Below are 19,899 nucleotides of genomic sequence, written 5' to 3' on the forward strand. Positions count from 1 at the left end.
TTGTGTTCATCAGAAAGAAGAAAGTCATATACACCTAGGATGGCTTGAGGGTGAATAAATCATGGGGTAATTTTCATTTTAAAGTGAACTAATCCTTCAAGAGTTTTTAAAGTATGCGGGTGCAAACCCTTTGCTGTTGACTGTGAGATGCATTACACTTATCCAGGAGACATCTTGAATCAAAGTCAACGTCTAGATCAGCATCTCAGAGTACATGTGCTGGTCTGGCATGTGTCTTATTACAGAATGAAATTCAGCCCTACACACTTCAGTCTTAGCTGGATAGCACATAGATAAAATACTCTAAATATGAAGAATTAAACAGAATTCAGAATACTTCTGACTGCAATAGCTGCATTGCCTTCATTTCCATATGAGCCGTCTCTCCAGGTGTTCTACGTTATGCCCTTTTTGCATTTTGCAGCGGAATTTTTATGGTAATGACAGTCTTCTACCACAACAGACAGGAGGAGTTATGCAAATCAGTCTCAGACTCTAAAATAGACCCAATAATAAAAGCGAAGGACAAACGTCTCTTTCGCACACCTCTGCACGCCAACACGACGAAACCACATATCTGACTAGCCTGACCTCAAATTCAACAGACTAATGTATGAATGCAGAGGGAAACTGTCACACATCTAGTACTGAACGCATCCCTAAGATCTGAACTTAAACAGGCAACATTCTCAGAGCTTTGGCTAATGTTCTGGAAAGGTTCTGTCAAAGTTACGGAAAAACATTCTTCCAGTAACGTTAATAGAATGTTCCTTATCTGGTCTTTAACAACTTCCTAGAAAAGTTATTTATACATTGCTCAAGAAACATTGAAAATTGTTTTGTTTATTTGTTTGTTTTTTCTAAAAAATGTTTTAGTTGGACGGGTGTCCAACGATTTTAAATGTTACTAACTACGTTTCACTTTCTAGAGACCATTTAAATGTAAAGTTCCCAAAATGATGTTTTCTGTAATGTTTACATCACCAAGAAAAAAGGTTTTACAACATTTTTAGAAAACATTAGAACATTTTTCATAAGTTTTACTTAATGGTAGCGTTCACAAAATGTTCTTAGAACAGATTTCTGTTAACTGGGTTGCTCCATAAAAACACTTGAATTATTCTTCATCTCAAGGCTGCATGCAGCTATGTAATAAAACACTGACATTTCCACTTCAGCAAATGAATCATATGAGTTACAGAAAACAAAAGATGCGCTGACTGGAAAATTGTAACACACAAAAAAATGGAATGTTCCACATTCCACAGAAAAGCATCATTACATCCCATTTTTAGGGTGTTTAGTGTGAGTCACATGAGCGTTTTAAGTCAATAATGGTGACACTTTGCATTATTCCCCAAACAAAAGTCCCATGCTGATTATTTCCTAATCCTGATTCACTCTGAAATATTCCACTATCTAAAAGTTATATGATGGTGTTTTTTTTTTCTTTTTCTTTCATTTTTTGACTTTAAACAAATCTTTACTGCTGTACTCTGTGAGCTGTAGACCATGCTGACCATGTATGTTAAATAAGAGCACAGCACAGTTTGGGGTAAACAGCCTCATCTGTGTGTGAACATCTGTTTCCAAGTAAAATGACTTAGAGGCTACTCATGTCACCGAAAATAAAAATAAAGTGTACCCGGCATCATGTGTTTAATGATGTGTCATGATGTCCTGATGCCTAGCACAGCTAATGCTGTGAGAATCATCAAGAGCTCTTTGGGAGTGACTTCCATTTTTATCTAATACCCGAGTTATGGTGCCATCTAGAGGACAAGGTTTGCAGTCACTGTGTACTACGACAGAAAAATGCATTGCACTGAACAAACTAATTGAAAGTAATAGCAAAAGCAATTTCAACATCTCCTCCTTGACTGATTACTGATTAAAAAAAATAAATAATATAAAATAACAGTATTTATTTCTGAAATTAAAAAGTACATATCTTATACATACACTACCTTTAAAAGTTTGGGGTCAATAAGATTTTTTTTTCAAGAAATTAATAGCGAATTTGTTCAGCGAGGATGCATTGAATTGATCAAAAAATGACATAAAAGTCATGTTTTAAAAGATTTCGTAACTTTATATTAGGAGTCTTTATTTACTATATACTTACATAAATGTTAGGTACAATGTACTTATTGTGTTGATGTTGTATTGCAAAACTCTTTTGCCGCTATTGAGGTGGATACAGGTAAGGTTAGGACAGGTTTGGTGGTATGGGTAGGTTTAAGGGTGGGTTAAGGTGTAAGGGAAGATTAACAGTGTCATTATAGATGTAATTACAGAAATTAATTACAGCTGTAAATATATGCTTGTATTTTTTTAAATACAAGTACAATGTAAAAGCATGTATGTACACAATAAGTGCATTGTAACAGATTATTTAATTTAAATGTCATTACATATTAGTTAAAGACAATGTAAAAAAAAAAAGCTTGTTCTTTTAAATTTTGAAAATGTATAAAAAAATATTCAACCGTTTTCAACATTGATAATATTAAATGTTTGAGAAGCAAATCAGCATATTAGAATGATTTCTGAAGGATCATGTGACATTAAAGACTGGAGTAATGATGCTGAAAATTCAGCTTTGATCACAGGAATAAATTACAGCTTAAAATATTTGAAAATAGAAAACAGTTCTTTTAAATTGTAATAATATTTCACAGTATTAAAGTTTTATTGTATGTGTGATCAAATAAATGCAGCCTTGGTGAACAGAAGAGATGAACACAAGACCCCAAACATCTGAATGGTAGTGTATAACTTCAAAAACAAACAAAAATGCAAGGGAATGTATATGTACATTTATCATATATTTATAGAGCAGAACAGAGAATGTCCATTTGATTCCAAAAACACTGATCTGTCTTACCTTTGCCTGCTGGGAAGAAGCAATCCATCTCCACACTGCTGCGTGAGTGAGAGATACACAGAGCGCTGCTGGGTACCAGTCCCTCCTGAGGAGGGGTCTTGTCTGTGGTCCGTACCAGACACCATCCCGGCCGGTCGCTTGGCCGCTCCAACAGCTCCACCGTCTGACCGGTCTGGATGCTGAGCTCAGATGTGCTGCTCGCCACAAAGTCCTGCAGGACCACCGTCAGCTCACACCCTCCAGAGAGCTGGAGAGACGAACAGAGAAAGAGACTGGTTTTAAAGGTGCCGTAGAATGGAAAATTGAATTTACCTTGGCATAGTTGAATAACAAGAGTTCAGTACATGGAAATGACATACAGTGAGTCTCAAACACCATTGTTTCCTCCTTCTTATATAAATCTCATTTGTTTAAAAGACCTCCGAAGAACAGGCGAATCTCAACATAACACCAACTGTTATGCAACAGTCGGGATCATTAATATATACGCCCCAAATATTTGCATATGCCAGTCCATGTTCAAGGCATTAGACAAGGGCAGGACGTCTAGATGTGCACAGCAGAATCATCAAAGTAGGCAAGCAAGCAAGAACAATAGCGAAAAATGGCAGATGGAGCAATAATAACTGACATGATCCATGATATCATGATATTTTTAGTCATATTTGTAAATTGTCTTTCTAAATGTTTCGTTAGCATGTTGCTAATGTACTGTTAAATGTGGTTAAAGTTACCATCGTTTCTTACTGTATTCACGGAGACAAGACTGTCGTTATTTTCATTTTTTAAACACTTGCAGTCTGTATAATTCATAAACACAACTTCATTCTTTATAAATCTCTCCAACAGTGTGTAATGTTAGCTTTAGCCATGGAGCACTATCAAACTCATTCAGAATCACATGTAAACATCCAAATAAATACCATACTTACGCGATTAGACAGGCTACATGACAAACACTTTGTAAAGATCCATTCTGAGGGTTATATTAGCTTTGTGAACTTTGTTTATGCTGTTTAAGGCAGTCGCGAGCTTGGGGGTGGGGAGCACAAGAATTTAAAGGGGCCGCACGCTGAATCGCCGCATATTTAATGATGCCCCAAAATAGGCAGTTAAAAAAAAGAAAAAAAAAAAAGAAAAAAAAAATCTAAGGGGTATTTTGAGCTGAAACTTCACAGACACATTCAGGGGACACCTTAGACTTATATTACATCTTTTGAAAACGCATTCTACGTTTCTTTAATGGAATGGAGGACATTTGATTTAGGGGTGGGAGATGTACCGGTAGACACGATTAATGGTAGAAATTGGTCAGCCGGTAGATATTTTGGACTATCGTCTCCATTACGGTTACACAGCAAGTCCGTCCGTCCGTCCATCCATCCATCCGCCCATCCATTTGTCCATCCATCCATCCATCCATCATTGTTTTTTTTTTAATTTAAAAAGATACAAAAAATAGACTATTGCTAAATGTATGAATATATATATATATATATATATATATATATATATATATATATATATATATATATATATATATATATATATATACTGTGTTACTACACACTCAAAACATTTAGTGCATACTGAATAAAAATTGGAACACTGCCAGATGAACAGAGAGATAGAAAGCGAATTAGATATGAAGGAGGAAGTCTTTTTCCTTTGTTATAGTAGAGACTCTTCACAAACCAGAGACTGATTCCTATCAGATATAGCATTTCAGTAATGACTAAAGAGAAGAACAGTGTGCGTGTGTGTGTGTGTGTGTGTGTGTGTGTGTGTGTGTGTGTCTGTGTGTCTGTGTGTGCTAGTGTTAGTGGACATTATGGCAGCTGGGGACATTATAGAGCATGAACTCTGGTCAGAGTGTACATCTGTTATCAGTTTTACAGCTTCGCTTCTCAAGCTCTCAAATATTAACAGCAAAAAGACTGATCTGCATGGTTCACATGTACAATACTGTTTCTGGCAAACCCATGCGTTTCATCATTATTGGGTTTAACACGGATGTCGAGACAGCAGTAAAGGTTCATGAGGTCAGAGCTGAGACTAGACCCTGGATATTGGGCTATAGTTTTCTTTAGGTGAATGTTTTGACAGAAGACCTAGTTTTGTTCAGCAATCACATGTTTATTTTCTAAAATCAAAATAAATCTAAAAACCTCAAAATTGCAATAAATCAATGTTGACAACAGCCTCATAAACATCTACAGACACTCAAGTCTCAGTTAAGCTCAAGTGCACAAAAAGGCCATAAATAAACCAATATCCTTCAAAAAGGTCTCTTCAATATAATTGGATAAATAAAATAATGTTAAGTAAAATGAAATAGTCAAAGGCTACTTGCATAAGACGTGCTGGTTTTGGCCTCTTCACCAGCTGCAGCCATGCCCTAATCTCATATATGAAACACCTACGATTCACAACTAGGGCTGGGCGATGTATCGAATGCTTTTGTCACGCGCATTTCTTCAGTAAAGCCGGTTCCCTGATTGCCGCTAAATCGCCATCACCTGCTTTCAAATGAAGCGGCATTTAATAGACAGAGCCGTAGATCACTGATAAGACACGCAATATCGCGTTCAATATCGACGGCGATACATATCGATATTGAACGCGATATTGCGTGTCTTATCAGTGATCTACGGCTCTGTCTATTAAATGCCGCTTCATTTGAAAGCAGGTGATGGCGATTTAGCGGCAATCAGGGAACCGGCTTTACTGAAGAAATGCGCGTGACAAAAGCATTCGATACATCGCCCAGCCCTATTCACAACTACCTGCTAATGCACTTGTATTTCGCATGAAGTAGCATTGTTGACAAGCTAGGGTGAATAAGGGCAAACGCACAAGATATAGTACCTTTAATACCCTGTAGATGGTGATATTCCTTCTTTTGTAGCAAAAATAAACTGCTGCAGAAAAAGTTAGGTGCCATGCAAAATGTAAAGTATTGGAGTAAAGAGTATATAAACTTATTCCAAAATGTAGTCCAGTAGAGAGTAAAAGTTGCTGATATCTTAGATACTGTGTAAAAGTGCAAAGTAGCCAAAAGATACTTAAGTACAATAACTAATTACATTTGCTCAAATACTTTACACCAGTGGTTCCCAAACTTTTTAGCGTGGAGTACCCCCTGAAGGGATTACCATCCTTCCCTCTCTTCCACTTAGCCTGCAGTCACACCTTTTCAATTAAGGGACAATATCTGCCATATCAGTGTATATTTTTACCTTTATGTATAACTTAATAAAATATAATGTTTTAAATGTAAAAAAAAAAGTTTAAATAAAAAAACAGTGATACTTTTAAATATTAAACTAAGACCGCCAGTAGATGGCAGCAAGTCACTGTTTTTATGAGTGAGTCATCGAGTCATTCATTCAGCAACGAAGCAAGAGTTGCTAAGGTGTTGCTTAGGTGATCTGCGTAGTTGCTTGGTATACTTGGTAACATCTTTGTATTCTTTCATGCTAGAGTTGTACAAATGTGTTCTAATGTGTACTTTCTAACCTCTCGTCTATTGTAGCTTGCATGCTTCCCAGTCTGTTCTGTTTATGCAGTTTTCCTTTGACCACCTTGTTAATCGACGCCCTCAGGGAACAACTGCCACCTTGTGAATAAACTAATCACTGCAAAAAATGCGCATATGCAATCTGCATGTACAAGTACGCGGTGCGGCGGTGCGCGTACAGTACGCGCATACTTTTCTGATGAAGAAATTTGCGTCTCACACACTGTACGCTGACCCTCACCCAAGCGTAAAAAGTGTGCTATACTTTTGGCTTAAGGTGTTCAGAGTGGTGGCTAAGGTGTTCTGAGTTGCCAAGTTGTTGCTAAGGTGATCTGTGTGATTGCTTGAGTGATTCTAAAGTATTCAGAGTGGTTGCTAGGGTGTTCTGAGTTGCTAGGGTGTTGCTAAGTTTATCTGGGTGGTTGCTTGGGTGATTCTAATACTGTAGGTTATTCAAGGGTGTTGCTTAGGTGATCTGAATGGTTGCTAGGGTGTTCTGAGAGATTGACTACAAGTCCAAGTTAAAAGAGTCCCTTTTTTTCTCTATGATATTCTGGTCTCTTAAAATCATGCCTCTGCTTCCATGCAAGTCTATGAGATTTTTTCCCCCCAAACGTCCACCAAGCAAATATCACAAGTGCATGCAATCATAAAAAGTTGCATGATGAAGTGTAATGCGTGTTAAGGGTTTGCTGAAATCTTAGCAAAGACTCATATTAATAAAACCTCACCAGAAGATCTGTGCGAAGACTCAAGGAACAGATGGAGGCACAAGCAGGTGTTAATCACATGCATGAACACCCAGACATCTGCTGAATGACCCGGCAAATCAAGAAGAACTCTTCAATAACCAGAAGACACAAACCACACAGACTTCGTGACAGGTGACTGAAAAAACCCGTGAACTGCACTGCTCTCTGTTAAACACACACAAGCTCTAATCTCACTGAGATGTAACATGCAGCCAACAGAGGCTTCAGACCACCCTCTGCATTTCCTGTATACGTCCCTTTTTCCTCCATCTACCACTTCTGAGATGCATGGCTTAACAGCAGAAGCAATTACAGCTCATTTTAAAATAAACTAGTGAAGATTGTCCCAGTTGGATCTGCAGCTCCACACCCAAACAACTCAACTATCATTCCAACACACTGTTTGATCACTGCATACAATCATAAAAAAAAACAAAAAAACAAAACAAAAAACATTATTTAGAAGAGACCAAAAGCTAAAAAGATAAAAATGTGTGTATTGAATGGGGAAAAAATGATCTTTGAAAAAGACACCCGAAAAAGGGAGAAAAAACATTAATGAAACCAAAGCTGACTCGTTTAGAGTTTCCTTTCAAATGCATCAGTTCACAGAAGTAAAATAGGTTGATTGACCAAGATACTCAGATTTTCCTGAAATCAAAGGATCTCAATATGAACTCAATCATCATTATTTGTCTCATTTGTGCATCATTGCTTCATTTCTGCTGAGGAAATTTAGGAGAAACATCTGAGACATATCAGTCAGAAACTGTTATTTTATTATCATTGAGATACTATTATAGTTTTTATGAATATTTAGATTTTTTTATTTTTTATTTTATATACTCTATTTTTATTATAATTTTAGGTTAAGTTTTCATAAATTTGTTGTGGGTTTTTGTCATTATCATCATCTCCACCATTACTAATTCATATATATTATATATATATATATATATATATATATATATATATATATATATATATATATATATATATATATATATATATATATATATATATATATATATATATATATTGACATTAACACCCGCCAACCCGCCAAATGCGGGTAGATTTCAGCTGTGGCGGGTAAGACAGCCACTCCCACTAGCCATTTTGGCGGGTTGAATATAATTTCAGCCTACAGCCAAATGAAAAATAGCCAAGATCGTCGTATCACAAAATTACAATTCAGTCACAATTCTTTATCGATTAACTTGCGGTTAGTGAAGGTGGGATAGGCGGAATCGCGCTGAATGACACAACAGAAGCGCTCGCATGCGCGCTCAGTTCTCCTTGCGCCTGAATACACGCACACACAGATGTCAAAATGCATCGTATGGAGTATCTCGCGTGAATACAGTCGGCTATGGCTTACGGCTAAGTGGGTAAAAACTGGATATGTGTCAGTTTATGACGTCCATGCATTCAGCAGCCCCCAAATAAATACCTGTCTGTCATTAATGTTAATCAAACATCAAAAAATGTTAAATAAATGTATACATGTATGCTAAATAAACATATGTATCTGAAAAAATATATATTTTTTAAATTACTATTTGTAATTTGCTTCTTTGTTCTTTTTATATAGCCTAACAAAAATAACTATACATACCTGATATATACAATGTATTGTCTTGATTTGGGTGGTCAATCTGCATTTGTAAGTTTGAAAGGGTTTTAAATCTTGTAAATCATGTAAAATGACTCAAAATCAAGTAATTTAAGCATGCCAGAGTCAACTTTAATCATATAAAATGTAATTTCCCAACAGCAAAATTGTGGCCAGTGAAAATGCTGAGTGGCTAGTAACTTTGGAAAACCACTAGCCACATTGGCTGGTGAGCAAAAAAGTTAATGTCAAGCCCTGTATATATATATGTGACCCGTCACGGAATCCAGGGACACAAGTCGGCAGCACAACTCTCGAGCAAAATGAGAAAGAAGCATTTTTTTTCAAAATTGGTGATTTTCGTTTTTTTGCAGAATCTGTTAGTTGAGATCATGAAGAAGCCTTTCCGTGTTTGAGATAGCAGTATTGGTATATTTAAAAGCGTACATTTTGAGGTCGAAATCGGCTTGTTTTTCGGAGATTCTAGCACGCAGTAGGGGCGTGTCATTGTCTGTGTGTATTTCCATACTGGGAAGCGTGGCTACTTACTATGCAGCGCTCTGGCCGGCTCTAGCTGATATCAAAATTCAATGAAGAACCTTGGCCGTTACACCGAAAATGTTTTGAAGTACTTCTTCGACAAGCCGGATGCTTATGAACAAGCGCTCACTGATTCTGAAGACGATCTGAGCGACGATGAAAGCGGCATAATAAGACATTACCTCTCTGGAGTCGGGTAACGCGCCGGCGCGTTTTGCAGGTTTTTTTTCACATTGCAGCAAAACAGACTTAAAATACTCCATCATATTTTGTCATAGAGACATAAGTAATATATATCAATTGAAACTGTAGAATGTCTTCTTTTATTTGTGTACACTCAGAGTAAAAACAAAATGTTGTGCTTTTTGAAAAATAAAGAAAACTAACATGATGCGTGATCTCTCATCTCCCTCTGAACGAAGTCCAATCTGATAGTTCTCAGAAAATGAACTGTAACTTAGTGAATACTAATCATAAAAAAATTATACTTATGTCTGAAAAAACGTTGAAATGTCAAGTTTTAAAATGTGTAAGTCAAATCGAAAACAAACCTTCTGTGTTTATGTAATCTGTATGAAAAGAGAGCCATGTCAGAAGTCCGTGATTCAGCTCATTATCCGCTAATGCGGCCACGCCCACGGAGCCAGCGCTATTCAGACGCAAATTCAGTCAATACATGCATTCATAGCCTCAATCGTGTATTTATTGTCTTGAAAAGTGTTTTGAATAGCCATAGTTAGCGATCTCTGGCCTCTGTTAGTCCAGTTATTTCCTGGATTGCCTATTCTTCTTTAACAGGCTTCTCAGGTGAGAACATTTCATTTCATGATTAGTGACCAAAATGATCACGGTTATCACAGAATCCTGTTCAAAAAGTCAATTCACCAAGTTTTATGTGGAAAACCATCAAATAAAAAATAAAATTAGCATCAATATGTACTTTTTCTTTACATAAACATTAAAATAATAACATTAAAAATGATGGGCAGATTTTAAAGGAGTGTCTTGCAACATGTTATCTACAATGCACAAGTTCAAATAGAGTTTTGACAAAAAAGTCACATATTTCAGCCTCTAAATCATTTTTATAAAAGTAAAAAAAAAAAAAATTACTGACATTTACAATGCACATTAACCTTTATTATTAATAGTATGCAGTCCATGCAGCTTTACAGGGGGTATGGCTTATCTAAATGAGATGTAAATGAGCCCTATTGTCACTCCCAGCAGGTGAGAACTGCACAAACTTTAAAGGGGTTTTTCTCCTTCTTGAGCTTTCTTGATTGCCTACCTTCAAATGGCCACAACTTCTCCAAATATTATCAGATTTCCATGTGTCACACATCGTTGGAAAGCTTGGAGACTGCACTTTCAGAATCTGTGAATAACTCAAAATGCCCCAAAACCGACTTGTGTCCCTACTTTCCGTGACTGGTCACATATATATATATATATATATATATATATATATATATATATATATATATATATATATATATATATATATATATATATATATATATATATATATATATATATATATATATATATACATACATATATATACATATATATATACATACATATATATGTTTTTATTAAAGTGTTAGTTCACCAAAAAATGAAAATTCTGTTGTCGTTCCACACCCGTAAGACCTTCGTTCGTTCATCTTTGGAACACAAATTAAGATATTTTTTATGAAATCCGATGGTCAGTGAGGCCTGCATTGACAGCAAGATAATTAACACTTTCAAACACCCAGAAAGCTACTAAAGACGTATTTAAAACAGTTCATGTGACTACAGTTGTTCAACCTTAATGTTATGAAGCGACGAGAATACTTTTTGTGCGCCAAAGTCTAAAATCGCCCTTCACTAGATATTGTTGAATAAAGTCATTATTTTGATATTTTTTGCGCAAAAAAGTATTCTTGTCGCTTCATAACATTAAGGTTGAATAACTGTAGTCACATGAACTGTTTTAAATATGTCTTTAGTAGCTTTCTGGGCATTGCAAGTTTAATCGTCTTGCTGGCAATGCAGGACTCACTGAGTCATTGGATTTTATCAAAAATATCTAAATTTGTGTTCTGAAGATGAACAAAGGTCTTACGGGTGTGGAAAGACATGAGGGTGAGTAATTAATGATTAATGATTAATTTTTGGATGATCTAACCCTTTAATTTTGTGTTTTAGTTTCAGTTATTTTATTTTATTTTACACTAAAACTTGTGATTTTTTATTACACTCAAAAAGGATGTGTTAATTAATAACACATTTTTTGTGGGGGTTTTTTGTGACATGTTTTGTCTCATTTTGTGTTCATAATTGACACAAATTGTGTAAATATAACACATTGTGTGTATAAAATGAGCAGGAATAACACATGGTTGAGTTACAAGTAACACAAAATGTGTTGTCCTTAACTACACACACAGGTTAAGATATAACACAGGTTGTGTTGTTTTTAACACGTCTGTATTTAAACTTATTTTTTCAATATATTTTTTATATTTTTCTTTTCTTTTATTGTATCGTTTTTTTTATTTATTTTGGCTTTAGTTTTAATTTTAGTTAATTATAATAACCCTGATCAAGTACTTTTTCCCCCTGGATGGACCAAGAGACTTTCATTTATTTACTTGATATCACAGTGACAAGAGTCTAAACTATTGTGTGTCTCATTATTGATCACATTCAGGCAATTCATTAGAGTGCCACTTTCTCACAAGTCACTAGTTCACTGCATGAACTATGAACCAAATGGTTACAGGTAAATAATTATACAGGTGCAATAAGGACACTTAATGAATGCACTGAGATTTTTACAGAACTTGAAAGTGCTGGTTATGTAATGACAGACTACTGTCACGTAATAGAGTCACAGGCAAAACAGATAAAAGAGTAGAAAATGTTCTAAGATCAGCTCCTGCCCCTTATACACACACTTATAAAACACCTGCTTAACCTAACAGCCATTCAGAGAAATGGCTCAAAGTGACCTTATGAACCACTTCTAAAACAAGACAAGCATAAAATGCACAAAACAAAACAAAAACCATACTTGATTCAAGATGTTGTGCAATTTCAGCCATACTGAAAAAGTTAAAGTAGTGTTATAACCCTGTTAATAAAATAGCATACAGAAAAAGTAAAGCAAGTGTCGAATGAATGAATGAATGAATTGAATTGAATTGGTTAGTGGATTGTGTTCATGTGATAAAGTAGACCTGTGATTACACTTTTAAGACACCTGTGTCTACAATGAAAAAAACTAAATGTACAAATGAAAAACTAGGACATTATGTCATGCTGACATCACATGGCACAATGTGGAAGGAGAATGCAGAAAACTAGACCAGGTGTTGTTTAATAAAAACTGCTGAGATGAACTCCTGCTGATATTACTCAACATACCGTCAGCTGACCAAACCACACAAACAGTGTCAATAGAGCCCCATTCCAGTACAAACACAATGGCTAGAATCCACACCAGCAGAAACACATGCAAAATGAGTAAAGGAGCAAATATTCAAAATGTTCCCAGATGACAGTTCTCTGAGTCACAGCAGGTCAATGTTTAATTAGAGTTTTAATTTTCCTGCAGTATGTGTGAAGATTGCAAAACTAGCATTCAGAGACACCAGAATGAGTCAATGCAATAAGAACTGTCCACATATACTGCAGTCACAACAGTGATCCTAACCACACTTTTAGATGATTTCCAAAAGCACTTTTAACCAAGCAGGGTTGTGCTGCAAAGTTGTGTTAAAGAAAAACTTATTAAAACTCTTACATTGGAAAGACATGCCAACCTGCAGGACAATACTATGAAAAACATTAAAATACAGCTTAAACTTACTCAGTGAATGTGTGGGTGGGAGAGAAGAACATAATGCTGACCATTAACACAATAGCGAATAAAAGTTTAGAAGTTTTTTTTTTTTAACATGCATTTGGAAATAAAGCAATTTATGTTAACATGAACAGTACAAACACTACCACTCAAAAGATTAGGGTTGGTAAGAGTTTTCATTGTTTTTGTTTTTAAGTCTAACTAACCAACCGTCCTAAAGGTGGGGGAGCATCATGCTGTGGGGGTGTTTTGCAGTTGCAGGGACTGGGGAACTGTCCATCATAAATGTACTCCGAACGGCTCCGGGGAGTTAATAAAGGCCTTCTTTGAAGTGAAGCGATGCATTTGTGTGAGAAAAATATCTATATTTAACTAGGGCTGGGCGATATATCTCATGCGATTGTCACGCGCATTTCGTCAGTAAAGCCGGTTCCCTGATTGCCGCTAAATCGCCATCACCTGCTTTCAGATGGAGCGGCATTTAATAGACAGAGCCGTAGATCACTGATAAGCCACGCAATATCGCATTCATATCGCAGATGAATCGCCTTCGATTATGAACGCGATATTGCGTAGCTTGTCCGCGAACTACGGCTCTGTATATTAAGTGCTGCTCCATTTGAAAGCAGGTGATGGACATTTACCGCTAATCACAGAACCGGCTTTACTGATGAGACACGCATGACAATCGCATGCGATTAATCGTGCAGCCCTAACATCCATTAGTAGTTCCATAAACAACGTCTGTTCTCTGTCGGCGGAAGGTGGGAATAAATATCTTCCACAACTGACTGCAAACTGACATTCAGATCTGCCTCAATTTAGTTAGCAACGCCCATCTTCCTATGATCCAATAAAATCCCAAAGGATGAAATCAAATCCAGCCTAATATTTTTCCTTCATTCCAAAGGCCGTTTCACTCAGACATGTCACAAAAGGGAAGAAAATACTTTCGCAACTTCTACTTCATGCCGACTTTAATGAAAACCTAGTCCAGAGTGCTCAGGACCTCAGACTGGGCCGAAGGTTCACCTTCCAACAGGACAATGAGAATAAGCACAAAGCTAAGACAACACAAGAGTGGCCTAGGGATGACTTGAACCCAATCACACATCTATAAAGAGACCTGAAAATGGCTGTCAACCAATGGTTCCCATCCAACCTGAAAGAGTTTAAGAGGATCTGCAGAGAAGAATGACAAAAAATCCCCAAATCCAGGTGTGCAATGCTTGTCCCATTGACATGAGGCAGCTTCAACTTAGTATTGAGTTAAGGGTCTAAATACTGCAATTTGATATTTCTTTTATATTTCAGTTTTTTTAATACATTTGCAAAGTTATCACAAATTTGCTATTTGCTTTGTCTTTATAGGGTATGAAGTATAGATTGATGTTAACCCTTAAATGCATACCTCGGGTCTTTAGTGACCCGGGACGTCATTCACTACCCTCCTCCTCGTTCATTTTTTAAAGTTAGACATCAACCTTCTTGGTATTCCTCATTCAATTTATTATAAAGAATATAACAAGAAAAAAATCATAAAATTGTAAAAGAATGCCTATTGTTGTATTCATTTTTTGTAAAATTGTATAGGGTCGCTAACGACCCGAGGTGTGTATGAGTGTAGGTATATTTTTTCTGCACAACAATAATTGAATCTTAGATGACGGAATAAGTGCAATTCATCTTTATTCCACAAGGTGGCAATGTTTGATACACAATGCTGAAGTGACGACTCATTCAGACAGAAAACAAAATAATAAGAAAAACATGAAATGACTCAGCAATTTACTGCAGAGCAAGTACTTAACGCAATAAAATATGACTGTAACTTAGTGGATGGATCTGGTGAAGCTGTTAGTGATCAAAATGTTGATTTTGAAGATGTTGAAAATTATATAGTTTTGAGAATACGTTTGAGATTGTGAATAGGCTCATATTCATGACCTCAAACATAAAAAATAGCCTATTATTTGCTGAATTTACTGGGAAATGAGCTCTGACGAGGACAGTGATGATGGCATAAAACATCTGCTCAAACGGAGCCCTTTCAAGCTCCAAAAGGTAACAAAATATGATTTATTTTATTCTTCTGTAATTGTTTCCTTAATATCAGAGGAGTTTTATATTATCGCGACAGGTAGAGATCCTTCCATGTTAGATATTGATCCGGGTCGATAAAGACCCAAATATGTAAGAATGACTGGCGAAACAGTCATGCATTTAAGGGTTAAAAAAACCCAAAACATTTTAACACAAGGCTGCAATGCAACAAAATGAGAAAAAAATGAAAGGGTCTGAAAATTTTCAGAACAGTATGCATGTGTACGCACACGCACACGCTCGCACACACACCTTACATGGTTTAAACATTTTTAACATATTTAACACAATCTAATGAATAATTAAATTAGATTTAAAAAAAATACTTTCAGAATAACTGTTGTTAATTACATAAAGGGGCCTAGTAAGTAACGCTGCATGATTAATCGTTAAAAGATCGCAATCATTATTCAAACACCCACGCAACCTTATCCCTAAAAAAACGACAACGATTGTATCAAAGATCATATAAATAAAGATCGTATCAATTACACATTACACCAGTAGGTGGTGACAAATGACTGTTAAAAATATCATTGAATGATTCATTCAGGAGATTAGCTAAAAAACGCTGATCTATCCAGTAGTGTAACAAGAGAAGCCGTTATGAGTGTCATTGAATCAGTCATTCAAACAAATAAAAAAATATATACACATATATATATATATATATATATATATATATATATATATATATATATATATATATATATATTTTTTTTTTTTTTTTAAATAGACTGAAACAATTAACATTTTGTAAGAACCTTTAGTAATTTTGTTTAGTTGTCTATTCAGAACCATGGGATTCTACTAGTAAGGCTAAGTACATAAAATAATCCTCTCTAATTTATTAAGAGGTACATTTGATGTATATTTAACAAAAAAGTGCACAGACACTTCTACATACTATTTATTTTCTAAAGAGGCATTCCAATAACCATTCAAAACCTTCTGAATGAAGATTCTGAATGCCATTGAAGGGAACTCTACTGTCGAGCAAACACATACAAGCTTTATGTAGGGAGCCTTTTTTAAAATGTCATTGAGCATCAAGTTTTAGAAGTGGTCAGTAGACGTGTTCAGTCTGCTTCCTCGTTCGTGCTCTCACACCATCTGCTTGGCAGACTATCAGGTCACCGTAGTGATCGAGAGGAAAGGCGGGTTGCTAGGTAATTTGGGGTCCCAGAAGGAGAATATCACACATCAGAAAGGACATAAACGTCACATGGGCTTAATGTGAAAGGTCTCGCAAATTGCAGGGCTTTTCATGGAGATCAGAGGATTCTCTAACCAATATTAAGAGCCTGTGTGTTTTCACGCTGAGGATTGCAGGTAGACGAGCCACTTTGATACATACAGGTGCAAAACAGAGAACAAAGCAGCTACAATTGAAAATGATTCCTTGTGAAGCTACACAAATATCAGAGCCAATGATATCCAGAATACACAAATACAAGCTATCCACATCAGTCACGTAATTCATATCACGCATGAACAGATTGTAACACACATATTTGAAAGTATTTGACCATGATTAATATTTGAAAGTGATGGCAGAGATTTTCATTAAATAACAGCTGAAATTTCAGTCTGCTCCTCAGACAAATCATTGACTACCGCTTATTTATTTATTTGTTTGATAATCCCTGATATTACTCTGATTTCTTGAAAACGGCAGTGTGAACATTCTCCGAAACCCCTCCTTTTGTGTTCCACAGAAGAAAGAAAGTCATATCAGTTTAGGATGACATGAGGGAGAGTAAATAACAGCAGAATTTTCATTTCTGAGTGAACTATCCCTTTAAATGTGATAGTAAAAAGAGGGTGTGTTTGGGAGATTATGTCAGTATGAGTCGACTGTGTTAACAATCCGTTTCCTGCCACTGTTATCAACCTCAGCTTGACATGTAAATGTCTTCATGGAATGCTGTTAGCGCTGACTGACACACATATATGGACATATCTGAGGGACAGCTGTTGTGCTTCAATAAAACTCATTTCACATACTACACTTTACACTATCACAAACTATAACACTAAAAACAATACAAACAACAGGGGAAATAACACCTATCCAAAAAACTGTTTATTCAGTTCACAGCACTGCACTCAGAAAAATAACTAGCCTCCGCACCTTTAACCAACATGACAACAGACAACCGGCTCTCACAGTCTTTCAATAAAACCCTGATTCTCTCTCTCTCTCTCTCTCTCTCTCTCTCTCTCTCTCTCTCTCTCTCTCTCTCTCTCTCTCACACACACACACACACACACACACACACACACAGATCTTTATACCACACTTGGCACTTGAGTTAAGAAAGAAATAGAAAAACATGCATTTCACTTACACGACTGCTCTCTTTGAAAAGTTTAAAACTCATCCACTTTGGCATGACGACTTATCTGTCCTTCTTCTATGACTATCTGTGCTTTCTCTCTCTCTCTCTCTCCTCCCTCCCTCTGTTTCTCTCTCTCTAAAGCGTCTCTGATTGGTTTAGTTCAGCGTTCAGCAGTGCAGCTCTTCTCATGCATGAACACCAGAACACTTTGGTTGTCTGTATTTGTCTTTGTCGTCCACCTGTCCTCATGCCTGTATGTTAAGGGGACAGGAAATTGCATAAACTTAGCCACTATGTTAGCCAATGAGTAATCAGTCTAACTTTTCGGATTCAAATTAGACCAAGCTATAACTGACTTAAAGTTATGTCCAGTTTTAACGATTAGATGACTAACTTGTAAAACTAGTCTAAGCAGATTATGCAACGGCCACAGATTACTAGTTCAGTAGACAAAATATTATTGAATTTTATATATATGAATTAAAAAATGGGGACAATAATTTTGTATACACTAAAAATAATGTGTTGGCTCAAAAAAAAAAAAAAGTTTGCATCAATTTCAGTTATGACAACTTTGAGTGAATTTACATTCCACCAACAAGCTACACTGAGTTAGAGGAACTTAATTTGTAGCATAAACAATTTTTTTAAGTTGATTGCGCAACAAAAATTAAGTCGTTCCAACTACCAGAGTTGTAGCCCTGGAACCAATTAATCTTATCTATTTCAGTTAAAATCAAAAGCTATCATATCACATGCTAACATAATGTATTTAAAATGTATATTTAATGAACAAGTAAGTTATTTTTTGTCACTGGCATTAGCTTATAGAGTCAGTAGTATTTGCCTTCATGTATCTACTCTTCAGCACAATGATAACCACAAAAACTTCAACATTACAGAAACTCTTTTAATGTCAAACATAACTTTTTTTAAAAGCAAATTAACGCAGAAATTATTATATTAAATTATATACAATGTTAAATTGATGTAATGATCAACATTATTATGTCAACAGAACTCAACAAAATTATGTTTGCAACTTAAAAGTTTTAGTTAAAACAATAAAATAGAATTTTTTAACTTGCACACATGTATTTATTTAAGTTGTGGTAACAGGTCCCCTGTAATTATTTTTTAGAGTATATAATAATTGATGAGAGTTCTGTATACTGTTATTTCAATTAATAATGAATTATCATGATGTTTGTAAAACGGACCGTAAACGCCAAAACACTTTTAAAAAAAATAGTAAATAGTAACCATTGCAAATAGCACACAGATCAAACAGTATAAGAAAATTATGCCCCAAAAAAACTCATTACAACATCCAATTTTCATATCATTGTATTTACAAACTGAATATACTGTACAAATTAATTATTAATAGATTGAATAGATCAGTAATTAAAATAGATGTTTACTATCACTAACTATGGCTTATTATTTAAGATCTTATCTCATTTTTATCACAAAGTATGTGCTTTCTGCAAATGTAATTGTTTAGTTTTTAAACTTTTAAAATTGTGTGCAAAACAATGTTGTTATATGATGCATACTGTACAAGCAGTATTACTTTAATTTGACATGAATAGTTAGTTTGTGACTTCTTTGAAACCCACAACATATGGTTTAAATCACAACGTAAGAATGGCTGCTTGAACCTTGTTGTTGGGAGTGAATTAAATCAAAGACACATGGACTGTCTACTAAAAACCTCTTTCTAGAATCATATTTGCTTTTAGAATAATAATTCCATGGCCATGGGACAAAAAAATATATTTTAATGAATGTTTTTTTTTTTTCTTTTTTTTTTATGGGCTAAACACAGTTTCATCTTTAAGATGAAGCCAGCAAGAAATATTAAATGGTGTGTGATGGTCTTGTGACATGCGTTCAGCACTGAGCTGTACGGATAAAAGCATCATTATGCAGTATGATGAATGTGATTTCCGCAGTGTACAGTAATAAACAGTCCCTGAGCTGTTGTGAGTGAATGAAGGAAACTCTTATTCCAGAGAGATGCACACCACACACACTGTGTCCTTAGCTCACATCAGCCTGAAAACAACAGAGAACTGACTCCAGCTCAATACTGCACAGGAACATTAAAGAAACCTGTGTGGAAACAGTCACTGTTTGCTCAATGCTGTTTTGAGGTACCAGCAGTGCAGAAAACATGCTGCCGCTTTCAAAATCTGAACAAAATAACCATTTACAAACACACAACAAGCTGAACCCTGACCACAAGACCAACAGACAGTCGGGCTTGTAAAAGACAATA

General features: G+C 35.6%; 1 protein-coding gene across 8 annotated transcripts in view; it reads right to left on the reverse strand.

Moving 5' to 3' along the window:
- The window catches only part of kalrna (kalirin RhoGEF kinase a), a 320,600-nt gene that overhangs the window by 64,739 nt on the left and 235,962 nt on the right, over positions 1-19,899 (reverse strand). For 7 of the 8 annotated variants that reach the window (XM_048192910.1, XM_048192911.1, XM_048192909.1 and 4 more), the window contains one exon: positions 2,888-3,134. In XM_048192910.1, coding sequence (XP_048048867.1) covers positions 2,888-3,134 — 247 coding nt within the window. Of the gene's footprint in view, positions 1-2,887; positions 3,135-17,624; positions 17,901-19,899 lie in introns of those variants that run through there. The other variant, XM_048192917.1, reaches the window with a different exon arrangement.

Source organism: Megalobrama amblycephala, linkage group LG6 (assembly GCF_018812025.1).
Source record: "Megalobrama amblycephala isolate DHTTF-2021 linkage group LG6, ASM1881202v1, whole genome shotgun sequence".
Classification (NCBI taxonomy): Eukaryota; Metazoa; Chordata; class Actinopteri; order Cypriniformes; family Xenocyprididae; genus Megalobrama; species Megalobrama amblycephala.